Source organism: Poecilia reticulata, linkage group LG12, assembly GCF_000633615.1.
Source record: "Poecilia reticulata strain Guanapo linkage group LG12, Guppy_female_1.0+MT, whole genome shotgun sequence".
Taxonomy (NCBI): Eukaryota; Metazoa; Chordata; class Actinopteri; order Cyprinodontiformes; family Poeciliidae; genus Poecilia; species Poecilia reticulata.
Genome location: NC_024342.1, coordinates 9,363,370 through 9,381,169, shown reverse-complemented (window position 1 = coordinate 9,381,169; position 17,800 = coordinate 9,363,370). Strand labels below are relative to the sequence as shown.

Genomic DNA, 17,800 nt, shown 5'->3' with positions numbered 1-17,800 from the left:
TATATATACACATCAGAAAAGCGAGAGGGGAGGAAAAAAATACAAGGTTTATTTTCCAGGAGCATTGAGGCCAACATGTAATAGAGGAGAGAAGATGGTTGACTGACTATCTGTGCACTCAGTGTTGACAACACACACTCCCTCCTGGAGGCGGTGACCGCTGGAACAGCTGCTGCAGTTCTGCCAAGTCGGCCCGGCACAGGTGAGACAGCTGGAGTCGCACCTGAGGAGAACGGCGCAGAAATTCAACACAAAACGCAGGGAAATAAGCTTCCCACGCTCCATGCAGGCGCGCAACAACAACAAACCCGGAGCGCCGAAGCAGGCGAGCCAACCACCAGATTAAGGTCTGCCATCAGCCAATAAACAAACCACCCACACCTGAACACACACCAGTAAAGCTCACCTCCTACATATCCTGTGGCCATCCACTATCTCTGGGCTTGGCTCTGTGGCATAGAAGCCAGCGCTGCAGGAGGACACACACCTCCACTCCTCCATCAAGAAACCGTTTGCGCAACGGTTGCACGCCTCAACACCTGCCGCTGATGCCGCAAGAGGGAAAAAAATTGTTCTTAAACTGACTAATATGTCAAAAAAAAAAAAATGCTGTTAATTTTGACCCAAATTGCGTCTGTAAAGCCTTGATGCCGTTCTCACCAGCGCAGGTGGCGCAGGCCTTGTCACAGGGCCTGCATTCGTCTTCCTGCACGTCATGGTAGAAGCCGCCATCGCAGCTTCGTTGGCACCGGTTCCCCTGCAGACTGGAGAGGGCGGAGAGAGCATGTGGCACCGTGATACACTCAGCCAGTCATGTGACACCACAAAACGTGAGTCATCGCCTTCATATTCGCAGGTTCGCTCCTCCAGCCCACAGCACGCCACCACAAGTCCTCGCCAAACTGAGTCAGTGAACGCCGCATTCCGGAAACTTCTAACTACGCAATATGTTTGTTTTTTGTTGGGGTTTTTTCAGACAGCTTTATGCTTTCCAGTATTGATTAAGCAAAATCCAAAATTACTTTCTCTCATTTGGGTAACAGGCGAGCAACAAAGTACTGTGTAAGCACAAGTTTACACAGGGAGCATCAGTATTCTCGTCGGCAGGAGCCGTGTTTACCGAGGAGTTAATTCAAGCATCATCAGAGAATTTGTTTCACCTTGTGCCTGGTTTGCATTCTGTGCAGATGCTGTACGAGGTGCACTTCGAGCAGTTTTCACTGCATTTCTTGCACAGATCTGTGTCTGTGGGGGTAAAAAAAAACAAAAAAACAATAGACATCAGAACCAGAAATCAACCCATACTCACACCCATACACCTCTCAACCACAGTTACAGCAGCTGACTGTTGATTAGCATGCTTCATTTCTGCTGAATGAACAACGAAAGCCTGAAAAGTTCAACCAATGATGTAAATATTCAGAAAGGCAAGGAAAACAAAAATAAACTTTTGAAGGACAGGTCAAAATGTCCAACCGTGGTCCAGGTAATAGTTATCGCCACAGGAGGTTGTGCAGGTGTCGGTTCCCTCTGTCAGGTGCTGACCAGGAACACAAGAGGTGCACTGGTTGCTGCGACTCCCACTGCAGCTTGCACACGAGGAGTAGCACCTCTTGCAGCGCCGACGGTCACCCCAGAACCCTGGGGGACACTCTGAGACACACAACCTGACGGACAAACATGAAGATAAGGAGACTCACAAGAAGAAATACACTGCAAAAAAGCAATTCTCGAGGGCATTCAATATCAGCCATGTTGGTTTGTTGATAATCAGTAATGGATTAACTGTAACACTAGCACATAGAATTGAAGATTGTTTTTGTTAGACATTATTCTTGTTTGTTGAAAGCAGTCTGAGATGTCCTGATATGAGCTGAAGTCAAAAGCTTTGATGATGAAGCGCAAGTTAGGTATCAAGTCTTTTGCAAAAAAAAAATCTTCAAATAGGTTGTCAAAAGTCAAATTCAATACCGAAGTCTTAGAGCCAAATTCAAATCCCGTCTCAAGATATTAAACACAAGTTCAAGTCAAATTTCAAATGTTTTCAGCGCTGAGTCCAAGTGAAGTCTTAAAACGGTTGCCTCAAGTGCATGTAACTGAAACTTGTTTTTCAAACAAATCTTTTGCCTAAAACTTTTTTCTTTACGTTGTTTATATATATCAATGTCCGTAAGCTTAATTTAACGCTTTGCTGTTGGTGGATCTCCAGCCATGAAGGACTGAAACTGCAGGAGGCTGATATATCATTATGCCCAGGAAGCACACCTGAGTTTGTGTGTTTTTGTGTGTGAACGATTAATAGGTCAAAGCTAAGAGGTTTTAAAATAAATAAATTAAAATAAAATTTGATTGTTTAGATACTGCACTGTAAATAAGTGAATGAAATGCAAAGGAAAACTGTGATGAGCTTTAAGATGTTTTAAGGGCCCTCCTCAAGCACACTTTAAAATGTGAAAATTGGATCTTCTAAGATAGTGAGATAATAAAACAGTATCATCGCTTACCATCTGCATCCACTCACTGTACCCAGAATTATGCAGTCATGCTAACCTTGAATTGTTCTTGAACTTGAGAAAAAAGTGCAGACATGTGACACACTGCTGTGGGCCAGGCCCGTCACAGCCGTCGTCACTGCATTCTGGGTCACAGGGTCCTAAAATGGTAAATACTCTCAAAATGCAAGCCCAAAAAGCCTTCTGGGTTGTTTTCTTATGTGTTTTTGTAAAAAATAAATAAATACCTGATAACCTGTAATCACATTCTGCAACTGCATGACAAAGCTCATAACGTTGCCGTCTGAAAACCCTGAGTTAGGACGTGACTCACCGTCGTATCCTTCTGTGAGATCGCTATCCACGGAGGGCTCTGCTGATCGGACTCGCCGACGGCGCATATTGTATGGCTGCTCTGCAGTGCCATAAATCACCAGAGACCAATTCTTCAGTATCCCTGTGAAACAACAGAGAGAAAGAAAAACAGGTTTGTCCCCCGAGGCTGGCGCCGTGTTTCAGCTGCCTCCTCTTGATGTTCAGTGTAAATAGGTCTCACAACGAAGATATGCTACAAAGAGAAAGAACAAACCTAATTCAGCGCTGCTGTCTCGCTTCCGAGAGGGAGTATCCGTGATTTTCAAAGTCCATTCCCCCGCTGCCTGCTCCCCCCAGGAATGAACTGTCATGAATTCCCAGTTCTGAAATCCCTCAGTGGAGTTGTCAAGAGGCCTAGAGCAAAACATTACACAATCGTGAGCATACAACTGCTACCATCACTAATTAAGACATGTCTTTAACGCAACATTGTTTAATTAATAGGGTATTTAATTTGTAGTTAGTTCCCTGGTTGGATTAGTGCAAAAAATAAAAATAAAAAATAAAAAAGTGCTTTTTATGTTATCTCAAAAGTTTTGCTTCTTTATTTTTGACAAATGTAAAACAAATGTGAAGGCTTCTGGAAATTTGAGAGCCTGTGCTGACTGGGCACCTTTTACAGATCAATTGAAAAGCAGTTTCATATTTGAAGAGTAAGCATAGAATACGTTTTTTTTTTTTAAATCAACAAAATCAAGAGTTTCAGGCTGTTTTCACAGTCGTATCTCCCAACTATTTCAACGTTTTGTTTGAGTTCCAGGTTCTGGTTGAATTATGCTATTTAGCTTTGTGTGTCTTTTGCGATCTTCTGTTTCTTGCACAGCAAAATGTATCTCTGTGTTCCTCCATCTCCATTTTCCTCAGTTTTTTTGCTTCTGTTTCATCACACAATGTGATCAGACTCACCTGTCCTTGGTTCCAGTACTCACCCTCCCCTGTATTTAAACTACTGGTTGTCAGATCCATATGTTTTCCTCCCTACATTTTGCCAGTTTGTGTCTTGTTGGTGATCTCTGTCTTCTTCAGTTTTATAATCTGTTTCCATTAAAATGTTTCACTTCATCATTATCCTGTTTACTCTTGGACTACCCACCACAATGGGCTCAACATGCAACATGCTCACCGCAACGTTGTTTTTGTACGCTGCCAAAAGATTTCATGAAACAAAGATCTTAAAATGTTTTGACAAGCTAGTTTTACCGTAGGTGTCACTAAGTTTTATAATCAAGTCAATCCCCTTAAAAATTCTCACTTTAACAGAGCATTTTTTTTTTCCAAAGTCAAATTTAGACTTCAGAATAAATGTAAACCCATCAGTTCAATTACGTCCTGCTTTGTAAAGTTTTTGTTTTTTCTTAGTTTTTAAGTCATAACAACAACCTGAAAAGTTTTGTGTTGCCGTTTTAAAATGACTGCTGGTATTGTGGCACTTGCAAAGCAAAGTTTTTACTGAGGTGATACATGTTATAAAAAGTTTGGAAATCCTATGAACGAATATGAGTATAAATCCAACAATTTCATCCTGAAATCGTACTGTTCATTAATAATCTGAGGCAGTATGAGATTGCTCATTTCTGATCTACATGCATGAGTGCATGAAGATAATTTAGAAGATAAAGTTTTAGATGAATGAGAAATTTAAAACTATAAGCCATAAACAGTAGTTTGTATAATGAGCTCAGCAGACGCACATTCCCACCAGGTATTTGCTAATTTATGCTGGCTAGTCTGAAGGAGCTGAGTTGCCAGGGAGGGCTAGGTGGTCCATGCCTAGAGGCGTTATATACAGCTCAATGGTTGCCATGGGTGGTTAAAGGATTTCTCAAACATTCATGAAAGAATCAGGGCAACACTCCAGGTATTTTAGTGATGAAGGAATAACATTAAAACATGATGTGAAGCTCAGAAAGTTGTTTTTACATAACACTTCCCCTTTAAGTGTTTGTGTTTTTTATTCATGATGCATTCAATTCAGTTCGGTTCAGAAAAGGACAAGCTGAAAATAGGAAGCTTGCCAGGAATTAATTTTTCGCGGAACCTTCCCAAAAGCCGGTTCCTCTGGAATAACATATGAGCATCACTGCTTTGCTTTTCCAGGCGTGTTTGCCAAAATCGACTTCTCCCCATGGCTGCCATCTGAAGACTAATGGTACAAGCAGTGAATGCTGAGCTCCAAGCAAATTCGTTTCCACCCTCAGAAACTCCCTCCTCACCCTTACCCCTTCCGCTGCTGATAGGGCCGTGGTGGCGCCACAGTAGTTTGGATGGAGCAGCCCCCTTGTTACCTGTGAGCCAGCAGCTGCGACACGGTGCCTGCAGGTGACGTGAGCGTGATAGAAAGGTCGCCACGACGGCTGTGAGTGATGGTTACGCGGATGACGACGTGCTCTACATAAACAACGTGCCGCGAGGCCGCGCTGGAGCAGCCGGTGGTCTCATACGCAGACGTCAACACTGAGCCTGGATGAATAATTCTGTACGAGACAGACAGGAGGGAAAGAAGAATAAAAACAACAAAAAAAAAAAAAAAAACATGAAGCCACACAGTAAGCACCAGAGATGAGAGAGGGGGCGGAAAACAAGAAGCGAGTTGGAAGAGCACAGCACAAGAGAAAATGAAGCTTATTAAAGTGCGTGAGAATCAGCATGTGAACTGAGACAGAAATAGATGAAGTGTGATAGATGAGAAGAAATCAGGGGAAGCCCTGACTCAGAACAAAGAGCTCTCACAGAGTTGTTGGTGCGTTACCTGCTCAGCTGGATGGCCTCCTCCTCCACACACTCATGCTGTGCTGGGACTTGTTTCCAGCGCTCAGCCTCCTTCGCCATGCTCTCAGCATCCAGCAGGCCGAAGCCGTACAGGTGGCTCACTAACAGACAGACATGCACGCACAAATACACAACACATTAGCAAGGGGTAGGGAGGGCACAGAGGCTTCTAAAAGATTTCACGTCCCCCAGAGACTCTGTAGGCGTTTATTGCTGTTCTGCTCTCTGTACCTCGTTAGTTTTCAAAACGCTCGCTGCTTTATGGCTCTCCTAAAGAAAGCTAAAAGAACATTCACTGAAACATCAGTCTCGGCTAATCTTTTCTTTGAGCGTTGGAAGGATTTCATGCGGAAGATATCAAGCGTTTTTATACCAATATCGGCAAAAACTCGGGGGGGGGAACAAAAAAACAAAACATAACAGAGATATGATGTTACCTTTGTACCCAGCTCCATTATAGTGCCAGTCAGGAGCAACAAGATGATGAGCTTTTGATGTACAGACGATAATGTGCTGCACATCCCTCCAGGTCAGGAGAGGGCTATGAAAGGTCAGATAGATAGAAGCAGAATTGTCTCAGTAGCTATTATAGCTATTGATTTAGACCCTTTGGTCCTGGATATGTGGATGTGTTGTGTGGCATGGAGCTGCTCACTTGGCCTCCAAAGTAAGAGCAATCACCCCAGCAGCCAATGAGGAGGAGAGGGATGTTCCAGACAGAGTCCTGCCGCATCCCTGCTGTGGTCCGAGGGTTATCTGTGAACAACAGCAGCAATAAGTGAAACGATAATAAACTGAAAAGATTGTTTCTTTTGTATCATCATCATTCTGGATAATGAACCTAATGTGCTGCAAATGAAACCAACTGAGATTGTACGACTGTTTCTGTTGTCCACTATTTAGTTACGAAACATTTTTGTGTTTCTGTTTGAAAATACTCACAATTTTGTAACATGAAGCAACTGTATAGTTGTTCTCGGTCCATCAGCTTCTCTACTACCTACCGTATTTTCCGGACTATAGAGGTAACCTCACTATAAGCTGCACCCACAAAGTCAAAAAAAAAAGAAGAAAAACTGGAAATGTACACCGCACCGGTATGTCCTTAATAAATCTGCTATGAAAAGCTGCACCATATGAACTTCTTCATGTGGTTTCCATGATGAGGGGGTATGAGTTTCATCGTGTCTGCTGCTAGCATGTGCTTGTTTTAAATTAAAATCAACACTTTCTTCTTTGATTTCTAAGTTTGACTTCCAATGATTCACTTCCTGCTAAAGAGCCCCCTGGTGGTTGAAGAAAAATCCACAGAAAAGCCACACCGGGCTACAAGCCACATGGTTCAAAGCGTGGGAAATAAATAGCGGCTTATAGTCCGAAAAAGACAGTAAATTCACATGATCATTTTCTCAAGATCATGGTTTAAAATGTGTTATATTTTAGTTGGTTTTTTTAGGTTAAGTACTTAATCAAATCAAACTTCCTTAAATATTGATGCCAAGATCTCAATCTTTTAGCAATATTAAAATAACTTTTTAAACATCCCAGAACTTTCAAATGGGTGATCAATTTTATAAATCACACTTTTTTTCATTTTTATTGCATTGGTGTTGTTGATAAAAGTAATTTCTTATTTCCTTGAAAGAAACTTGATCTCCAGAAAGAGATTTAGGTAATATTGCTTCTCAACTTTTGGCACAAAGCCTCCAAAAAAAAACAAAAAAACAATTAATTAGTCTACACCATCAAATGAAATTAGCTCTTGTGGTCAAAATTTGTGGCTTTCATTTGCTGATATTTAGGGTTTCTGTTGTGTGTTAACAATCTACTGAGGCTGTATGCATGTGGAAGTCTTTAGCTGAGAGCTGCCAATTCTGATGACATTAAACAGCACTGTGAGTTCACAGTGAGTAAATGGCTGCTGCAAAGTGGGAGTCTTCCAGAATAAACTTTAGATACATCATGCAAATCTATTTCCACAGAGGAGAGAGGCTGGATGTCTGCAGTGAGTTTGCTTTAAGCATAACTTAAAGATTATGCAGAATGGTGTCTGCACATTTGGCTTTTTTGGCACTCCATAGAAGCCCGCTCCAGGCAGGAAGTGAGTCCAGGTGTTTGCTTACAGGGACAGGCAAAGCTGAGCTCAAACTTTTGAAAGAAAAATAATTATTAAATAAAAAAAACTTTCTCTCACTTTTGATGTTTCTCATTGTAGATGTAGCCATTATATTTATTTAAATGGAGGCTTTGAAAGCTGATGTTATTAGATAGATTTGAGATTTTAGAATACAGAAAGGCTATCTTTGAAATGCTTTAAAACTGCCTCAATGAAAGGTAATGGACTGCTTTCCAGTCGTAGATTCTGTCAGAAGTTTTGATAACAAAAGATCTAAATGAAGAATAAAATACATTTTATGTATGACTGAAGAAAACTGGAGATTTTTAAATAAGCAGACAAAGTTTAAATTATGAATAACATTGACATATATTGCTAATTGACAAATTTTTTTGTTTTGTTTAACAATCAATGTGACCTAGCTCCAGTCAAAGGTTAAACTACTGTAGTTTAAGCAACTTATATATTTTTTTTACTACATACAGTACATTACTAAATGTATTCATGTGATATGTGCCCACACTGTTGAAAAATGAAATAAATTGAGAAACGAATGATCTAGAGTTGCAGTGAAAGGAAGGTTTCTCCCATTTAAATTCATTTCACACATTTTCTATGTATGCTGGCTATGCCATACTTTTAATCCTTTTTAAGATTCTTCAGTTGGTTTCCTTGTTGTTGATGGAGCCGTTGTTAGTCCTATTACCTCCCATCCATAACCTCAGTTTCCTTTATTTTTTCCCCTCACATAAGACTGGTCCCTGAGATTTAACAACCTAATTCCTGCAGCTTTCTGAGCTCACCGTCCTCTTTGTCTCTTCACCCCCGTACGCCGCTGCCAGTGTGGAGGAGCATTGTTCCAGGTGTTCTGGCCAGACTCCACGGCGACTGACGCTGCTCACCGAAATGGTGTATATGCTGCTGCTGTAGCCATCGCAGGAGCAGTGATCGCCTGCTTTCCCTCCATTCCCCGAGGCCCAAACGAAAATTGAGCCCCTTCCATGCCGGCCCTGTGGCGAATTCGAGAAAGAAGCCAACACTTGTAAACTATCTATAGTAGAATAAAACGATTTAAAGAGAAATAAACGCTGGCGCTCTTTCTCTTACCGTTTCAACGGCAGTCTGTAAAGCGAGACGAGCGAGGGGTCCAGGTCCCTCTAAAGTGGCTCCGTCATCATCCGGCCCCCAGCTGGCTAAGTATATGTCAATGTACTGTGACCTGAAATTCAGTGATACGGCTTCCACAATATCTGTCACATCGCCTCCCAGCATACGAATGCCTAATAGATAAAAGATAATTTTAAGGCGAAGAAAAAAAGGAAAAACAGAAAGCTTGAATCTTCTGCAATTCCTCAAAAAGACCTTCACAATGCTTCTTTGAAGCCTTGACGTGGACTCACCTCCTATGCGTGCGCGGAATGAGACTCCGACTGTGCACAGAGAGTTATTTGCGGATGCAGCCACCGTCCCAGCACACTGAGTCCCATGGCTTCAGAGAAAGGAGGAGCACATCAGAACATGAGGTTAGATGCATATGCATGAAAAGAAGACAGAGTATTTCCGTGACATCAGTGCAGGGACAAAGCAAAACTTTCAATTTCCATATCTATACGTGCATGTAATTACAGAAGAAATGGAGGGAAAAAAAATTAATTAGAGGTGGGGTTATGATGAGGAATGCTGCAAAGCACAAGCAAACGTGAAAGTTTAGAGGCAAGGTGTACTCACGAGTCGGCTGCATTCTTGGAATGTTTTGGAGTCGGGTCTTGATCTTGTTCATTTACGTCACAGCTGGCAAGTGGGTCCTAAATCAAGTGAATAGTAAGAATAGTAAGGAGCACATAACAGCTGCCAGCAGCTATCTGTCTCTGTTTCATCAGACAAATCACAAAGAGCATTATCCACCAGTCTGCCACACAGCTAAGTGGATCAGACATTTAATGTCCATTCCAATACTCTTAACCGGCCTTTCTAAACCTTTGGCCCGCAAGCTCCTGACTGCAATATCTGTCTCGGCTCCTTGCTCTTTCACTTAAAGCTCAGCCAAATTGCTTATGATTAATGTCCCCTTCCTGAAAAGAGCCTCCCGTCCGAGGGCACTTACATAATTTGGCTTCAGATCTGGATGCTCTTTCTCAATGCCACCATCTAGGACAGACACCACCACACCCTTCCCGGTGTAGCCTCTCCTCCAGGCCGCTGCGATGTTCATACCAGTCTGGCAGCCACTGGCCTCGGTACAGCTCTGTCAGGCACACATTAGCATATTCAACTTGGATTATTTTTCTGGTTTTAGTTGGTTTTGTTTCAATAACAAACAAAGAGGGGTGGGGGGTAAAGTGACATACAGTGTACCATGGGTCGTTCCCCAAAGGCCAACTAAAATGCATGTTGTGTTTGAAGGCAGACTGATGAATCGGCAGATGAAGGTGCCTTTTCACCAGGTCGTGGCCACAGAGGTGTTTTCTTCTGGAGTTTCTCTTTACTCTCTTTAAGACCGCCTGCTGCTGGAGCCATTCCACCTGAAAAGTAACACGGGTAATTAGGACAGATGGAGACAATTGTTTCTATTTTACAGAAAATATCTCTTTCCTGTCTGTCTTCCCTGCTTAACCCTCCCATAGTCACAGGCGTGCAGATGTGTGAACGTTTCTCTCAAAAGAATATTAAATGACATCCTCTCTTGCCTTGTCTACTTGCCTTGTTTTCATAAATTTAAACTTGTAAACACGGCAGACTATAAATAAACTATAATAATTTTTTGTGACATCATGACCACGCTGTACCTTTTCAACACATTTCTCAGCAGCTACAAAAAAACAAAAGTTTTATTTCCATTCTCCCACACACTGACCCAGACAGACAACAACCTCAAAATGCTTTTCAAAGGATTAAGGCTGATGCTGAAGGCCTGAGGCAAGAGAGCTTTCCTTCTGTTCCACTTTTTGTGCAAAAAAAAATAAAATAATAATTTGTTAGGGTTACTCTTGTTTTCCTTCTTTTGGCATTATTGCAGTCCAGCCCAGTTTCAATGTTTTTTTTTGTGTTTTTTGACTAAAAGTGTTGCACAGCTTATTGCAGCACTAAAGGTCAACAACATTACAATGGCTTACAATGAAGATAAATATGCTTAATCCCCATAATTATGTGAACTTATTCTGGTACACCTTAGTGCAAAAAAAAAGTGCTGACATTAATATTTCAAGAGTCTTCTGTCTGCATTGTATCACGTTACTTTACCTTTGGCTCCTTTGCAAGGTGATTTGTCACTTCTGTGTTGAATTCAGCGGAACAATTTGCTGTCTGCTGGTGACGGACGCTGTAGTAACCCTCCAAGTCTCCAATCTGGTGAAACGAATAAAATCCACTTAATAAAACCTCTCTTTTCCCAGATAAATGCCCTGCTCTTCTCCAGGCTGTGTTCTAAACAGCCGCTGAATAATTAAAACAGTTGTTGGTGTCTTTCACTCGGTTGCTACCTTACACCTGTGATAGTTTTTCAGGTAACTGCAACATGAGCCATGGGACTCAAGCCGCACTGCTGTCTGAGTTTGCCTGAAACATGCACACTCGGACAAAATGATGTCAGCAGATTTTTTTTTTTCAAACTCTTTTATGCTTTATTTAAAAAAAAAATAATTGTCTTGCCATTATTCACAAGAGAGATGACATAATTGCCTTAATTTATTCCCTTGTGACTCTGTTGATAAATTTTCTCAGATTTTTTTTCCCCCGCCTAGCTCTATAAAGTACTGTATTTAGCTTTAATTGAGTTTTAAGGTGCATTTTACTTTCAGCAGATCCAAAACCTGAAAGTTTCATTACAGAAGCCAACTCGAGGGAGTAGTTGAGTTTTATAGACATAGTCTATTTATTTGCTTTAATACATTATTTACATGGTCGTGCTGTTTGTCTCGGAACTTTGAATAAAACAGTGATGAAGTTCAGCATTTTATTCCCATGAGGTTTTTATGCTAAACTCCAATTAATCTTTGATGGTGTGAACATGAAATGGGGAACAAATTTTGATTACTAATAGTAGCGCTCCTTTTTCCTTCAGCTCCACAAACGTCTCTGTTGTTTGAACAAAGATATTATTATTATTGAAAATCTTCATTATTTCGGTTCTTCATAACGCATTCAGTTTCTATCCAGATATTCACACACAAAAAAGACATTTTTTTGCATCTTTAAAAAATGTAATAAAACATTTAGATTGTATATTATTCTCTTACATAACACTGGAAAATTATTGGAAGGTTTTGTCTTTATACAATTGTGTCGGTGATGTTAAAGCTGCTTCTTTCACGGTAACTGAGTTAAGCAAGAGAATATGCTCTGCAGCACACTCACCTGACCCATGTTTGTAAAGCCATATTTCTCTGCTATCCTCTTCACAGACTCAGGGTCCCCTCTAACTTTTATCGCCCAGTCATTGGTATAAATAGTAGCGTGACAAAGCTGCAGGAAAGTTCCCATCCACAGGGTGAACAAATGTCCCATTACTGCTCTGATCAATTGCAGTCTCCTTCCTGTCGAAGATTCATGCGTTGTTCCTGCAACTGGTTTGGCTAAATCTGCTTCTCATTACTGATAAAAAAAACACACACACACACACACAAATAGAAGCCTCCTCTTAAAGCCCTGAAGGAATAAAGGGATGGCGGCCAACTGAAGCTGTCAAGTCTCGATTCTGGTTCACTGGCAGAGATCACCTATCAGATTACTTTGAACATGGGACCTACGGATTACCTAATCATGTCAGCCCCTTTGAGTGACCCTTCCTGTATGTTGCTCTGCACAGTGTGCAGTTTTGTTCTGGTTCAGTTTTAACAGACTTTCTGCATTTTCATCCTAGTTTCTGATGAACCACAGAGGCTTAAAGGTCTGTAGAAATGACAGGATCCACCATTTAAAAATGATACCTTCACATAATGTTTCATCTTTTTATTTCACTTGCTCTACTTTTAAAATTATTCCAACTCTAGTTGATAAATTTTTATATTTGACTGATTATGGTTCATATAGTTGAAGAAACAAATTCATAATCTGCCATGATCACTGTAGAAAGCCTGAACCCTCTCCATAGAGTTTTCAAACTTCCTTTTATTTTCATCACATTTCTATGTTTGTTATCATTATTCTTTTCTTTTCTTTTCTTTTTTTTTTTGGCTCAACACATTTAGTCTTGGCAGCATGGTAGGCTGTGAATTTATATCCTTGCTTTTGGAAATTTAAACTAGGTCAGTCTGAAGCAATCACAGGAAAGCCCTCCGTGCTACAAAAAAAGAAGAAACAGTAGAGTTAATACATTGTTTAAAGATATGTATATTTTAAAAAATATATAACTGAGTATTGTTATAATCAGACACTGCTCCTGGATAACCTGAGATATTTAGAGAGAGATCTGTGAAACTACACTGAAGATAGGAGTTTATTTTAGATATAGGCTTTAGTGAGCCTCATTATCAGTTTATGATTATTTTTTCTTTGTGTTTCCCTCCTTCAAATCCAGTGTGCAAAAGCTTATATGCACCACCTTTGTTCACAGAAAAGTGTTTTTCTTTTCTTTTTTAAAATAATTTAAGCAACTGCATTTTTGCACTTACAAGGAGCTTGGTGAAATTGCAAAACATTTTACTTTTTATCCACAAGTTTGCATGTGAAGTCTCAATGGTTGAAGGTTCTAGAAACCATTTCTGAACCTTAAGCCACCTGACAGAGCACAGCAACATTTTTTCTGCTTCAAAGCCGTTATTTCTTTATGACGGGGTTCATGTTATGACCAGAAACTAGACAGTGTTAGGTGTCTAGTTAGCTTTAGACTGAAATAGCCAAAACTGGAACCTGCATGTGTAGAGTTTGTTTAATGAATCTGCAGGTGTACTTTGACTTGTCTACAATGTATTTGCCTCTTGTTTTATCATCATTTTTAAAGAGGATATTCAACAGCTAACAGGATAAAAATCCTACAGAACATAGATTAAATGGATGAAAAGTTATTGTTTGCATATTAAGCCATAAACAAGATTAATGAAACCAAAAATGTGTTGTTTTTTTAAGAGATCTTTTTATGTATTCAACAAATGTGATTTAAAGCATTCATTATAGAGTTGTGTGATTTCATTTATTTGCTCTTTGCACTCAATTAGCTGGCTGCTCACTGTAGCTTTTACCATTTACACTTTTCAGCTTGCAACATAAAACAACAACATTGTTTTTGGTCGAGATAAAAGCACTTTTTTTTTACCTTCTGTTCTAAATATTACTCCTCAGCCATTAGATGAGTTTAAAGTGGGAATTAATTTTCCCCATCACTGACAGCAAGCTGTCCTGGCCTAGAACCACAAAGCAGCCCCCCTAACCCTTCTAAAATTATTTGTGCAAGGACATGCACAGATTCTGAAGAAAACACCAGGCTCATCAAATAAAGATCTTACATTGTAATATTGGTTATTTTAAATCAGACTCCAAAGTTATCCCACACCTGTTCAACACAATGTCTTAACTATTTTTGTAACTATTAATTACAAAAACAATTAATTCTTGGACTAATCAATAGTATCAAGGTATGTCAAGGCTTTATTTTCAATCAAACACACCGTTGTTTAAAGTGTTTTTAATGAGATATCTGAAAAAGTGTCGAAGTAAATTCCCTTTTCTCTGGCTGTATGTAGCATCGAGTAATGTAGTGTAATCCCGTAACTGTTATTTATTTATTTATTTTTTTTTGCTGATTTGTGGTTATTTTTTGCTGGATTGTTAACATTATAATTAAATGCAACCATCATCAGAATCTGGTGTTAATAGTATTTAGCCCTAAAGAAACCAGCCTACATAGAAAAAGGAGAGATCTCACACATAGTACAAAATGTTTACAGAAGTAATTATGTATGCAAAATAAGATGAAATACACTTGAGATGGATGTTACTTTACAAAGTAGTAAATAGTTTTCCATTTTTGCACCAGGCATGACAGTGGCTTATAGTCTAATTACATGGATTTGTGATGTTCATTATGACTATTTTTAGTCTTACCGAATGATAATTACAAAGAAAAGACATGCCACTGTGTTTAAGCTGTTTTATATTAGTTTCTCATTAACAAGGTCTAGTTCATTTATCACAATTGGTCTGAAAAGTAGTTTAACAATGTACATTATTTGCTGTTGAGCATAATTTGCATTGTCCCGTTGCCTGGCATTTGTTTTTATTCCTTCCTGGTGTCTTGTTTTCCCCATAAACTATATTCTATAATGATTGAATTCACACAACAACGCCTCTCATTTACAAAATTGATTGCTTTTATATGAAAATACTGAAACTTTGCTCAGTGGTCCATGTAGACTTGTTTGCAATTACAGTGCATTTCAGCTCTCTCTCTGGCGACTTCAATCCACAAATGAAGCAGCCGCCAGATGAGTGGTGTTGTTCTGCGACACATCTCCAATGAACCATTCTGACTCCAACTTTCTCTTTGCGTATGTATTTTGAAACAACAAAAAAATATATTTTTTGCCATCCATCAAAACAAGTAGAGCGTATATTGACTTGTCGCTTTTAATTAGGACTTCAGGAGAAGAATGTCATGTGGATTCAAAGCATGAAAAAAGAAGAAGACAAAGAGGAAGTGTAGGAGGATGAAGATTACAAGAATAAGACGGTAAGGAAAAGGAACGTTTGTTGATTTTTCTTTTTTTGTTCTACCTTCTTATCCTTTGTTGTCCTTCTTCTGCTTTAGTGCCAAGGCTGGTGGTAGCTGTCACCTGATTATCTGGCCAATCAGGCTAATCAGAAGAGCCACCGCCCCCAACTAACCAATACGCCCACTAAACCCAGAGATCAAACGCAATTTTCTGGGGAGAGGTACAGATGTGTTTACCGCTCAACATGCTGCATTCAAGGGCCTGCAAATAAATGGAAACGCATTTCCGCATTTCAAGGCGATCTCTCGGTTTGTATGAGTCGTTGTGATGTCTTACTATGCTCCTGGGATTTTTGGCAGGAATGTGTTGCCAAAGAATATCTTCCTTTTGTTTTCTGATATTGCAACTAATAGTATGCAGAATGCAAATCTTCTCGTCCCAAGCCAAGGAGCATGTTGTTGCTTGTGTTATTTTTGCTCCACAGTGTGAAAAACTGCAAATGGTGACAGTTGATGGGAATTGGAGGAGGATTACCAAAATCTGTGATGCAACACACCCCAAAATCCCAGATAAATATGGCTTCATCTGCTTGCATAAAATATTATTCTTAGAAGATGGTAGATTGTTGGGCTTGTTTTTCCTCTGCTTTGCTCTCTGCTTGTTTTAACAAAAAGTAGGTTTTCTCTACATATCCTTATATTTTCCTTATGTCTTATATCATTATTTTTGATACCACAATAATGAAAAAATCATTAAAACCTAAAAAAAAAAACCCAGGAAAGAATCTGTTGAAAGAGAACATGTGATTATTGCAGATAACTGTCTTCCTCTTTGCTGGTCATACTGCACGATGTGACTCTTGTCTGAAAAGACTTGGAAGTTAGTGTCACAGAATGCTCTCTGCACAAAACGCTGATCCTCTGTTATAGAAAATCCAACTAATGCTGCAGCATCTCAAAAATAATTGTCACCAGAGAACCAGTGAGAATGCAGCAGCTGTACAAAATTGTGTACGAAAGCCAGACTGCAGCTTCCTTTAGAAATACAGAAGCATTTAATTTAATTTTCCAGCATGCTTCGCTAAATGAAGGCAGCACTAAGGCTAATTAGTTTTGAAAAGGTAGCAGATGATCTCTTCTGTCAAACTTTGTTTTTCTCCCAGATATCCAGATTGATATTAATATTAAATATTCAAATATACCAGCACTCAGTAAGCATTAGCTGATGACTGGATATATAGTTTCTTATTCTTCATGTATTGTCATATCACCAGCATAAACTTCAATACATTTCATTGGCATTTTATGTGACAGACCATCTAAAAGTTCTGCAAAGTTGAAATCTATTTTTTGAATAAACAGGAAATTGGGCACATCTATTCTGCCCCCAACTTAAGCAAATTCAAGATCAAATTTGAATATTTATCAGATAATTCCAGAATAAGGCAAAAATACAGAATAAGGATGGGTCCAGGATGAAATAGCAGTATACACACATTATCCTTTGAGGGTTTTCTCAATGTTTTCAAAGCACCCATACGCTCTGAGAAATTCTTAGATGCTCCTTTTCTTTCCTTTTCTTTTCTTTTCTTTTCTTTTCTTTTCTTTTCTTTTCTTTTTTACTTAAAATGACTTAAAATTAGTTGGAAGTAATGTAGCTTTTCATAAGCAGACAATCGAAAGACGCACAAATGAAAACTCTACGATTATATACCTTTATCATCAGCGCATTTCAATGACTGATTTAGAAAGAAAAGAAAGCAACAATCCTGCCTCTGGGTGCAAAGGGGCAACACTTACCTGTCACCATATCTGCCGTTAAAAGATGTGCCAAACATCTATTGTGTCCTTGAATAGGAAATTACGTTGGAGTGTTTCATGATGCAACATGCAGTCGCAGTCACTATCATCTTCTCCACAATGGAGAGCAAAACAAGCCAGCAGAACAAAACAAAGGCAAAGCACCTCTTGGCGAAGCAGTCACAAGACTTTGAAGTTATCTAACATTTCTTCAGAGAGACAGACTTTGATGTTCAGAAAGCTCCTCTTGAACAGTGACATATTCCCCTGGAAATAATTGTCAAAAATGTTCGTGAGCACCCCGACTGCCCTGAAGGCAGTATAGATTTGAACTGTTGTTATTCTTTGTTCAAAATGTTGTGCCCCCCTTTAAGCTCTTGTTTGGAATTACAAGGTTTTTTAGGCTTGTTGAGTTGAGAAATTCACATTTTAAAAAAAAAGGAAAAAAAAAAGCTCTCATCTGTGATAAGAAACAGATATCTGTTGATTTTGTTATTTTGTTCAAGTGAATAAATTAGGAACAATCTTTTGGTGGAAAAAATTATGTGGATCACGCATGTTTTCAATAAATACCGGTCGATCTACGTTCCCACCCTCATCTAT

General features: G+C 39.5%; 1 protein-coding gene across 1 annotated transcript in view; it reads right to left on the bottom strand.

Annotated features, from left to right (window-relative positions):
• Positions 1-12,419, bottom strand: part of LOC103473507 (proprotein convertase subtilisin/kexin type 6-like) — a 33,642-nt gene extending 21,223 nt beyond the window's left edge. Inside the window, exons 1-20 of the mRNA XM_017307718.1 lie at positions 12,106-12,419; positions 10,993-11,097; positions 10,101-10,274; positions 9,857-9,997; positions 9,481-9,557; positions 9,153-9,241; positions 8,860-9,032; positions 8,556-8,762; positions 6,292-6,392; positions 6,074-6,177; positions 5,617-5,737; positions 5,153-5,341; positions 3,082-3,221; positions 2,827-2,949; positions 2,551-2,653; positions 1,477-1,667; positions 1,161-1,245; positions 661-764; positions 407-545; positions 64-223 (exon numbers count right to left, since the gene is read on the bottom strand). Of these exons, the coding sequence (XP_017163207.1) occupies positions 64-223; positions 407-545; positions 661-764; positions 1,161-1,245; positions 1,477-1,667; positions 2,551-2,653; positions 2,827-2,949; positions 3,082-3,221; positions 5,153-5,341; positions 5,617-5,737; positions 6,074-6,177; positions 6,292-6,392; positions 8,556-8,762; positions 8,860-9,032; positions 9,153-9,241; positions 9,481-9,557; positions 9,857-9,997; positions 10,101-10,274; positions 10,993-11,097; positions 12,106-12,255 (2,676 nt within the window). The 5' untranslated portion in view covers positions 12,256-12,419. The remainder of the gene's footprint in view (positions 1-63; positions 224-406; positions 546-660; positions 765-1,160; positions 1,246-1,476; positions 1,668-2,550; positions 2,654-2,826; positions 2,950-3,081; positions 3,222-5,152; positions 5,342-5,616; positions 5,738-6,073; positions 6,178-6,291; positions 6,393-8,555; positions 8,763-8,859; positions 9,033-9,152; positions 9,242-9,480; positions 9,558-9,856; positions 9,998-10,100; positions 10,275-10,992; positions 11,098-12,105) is intronic.
• Between the last annotated feature and the right edge of the window lie 5,381 nt (positions 12,420-17,800).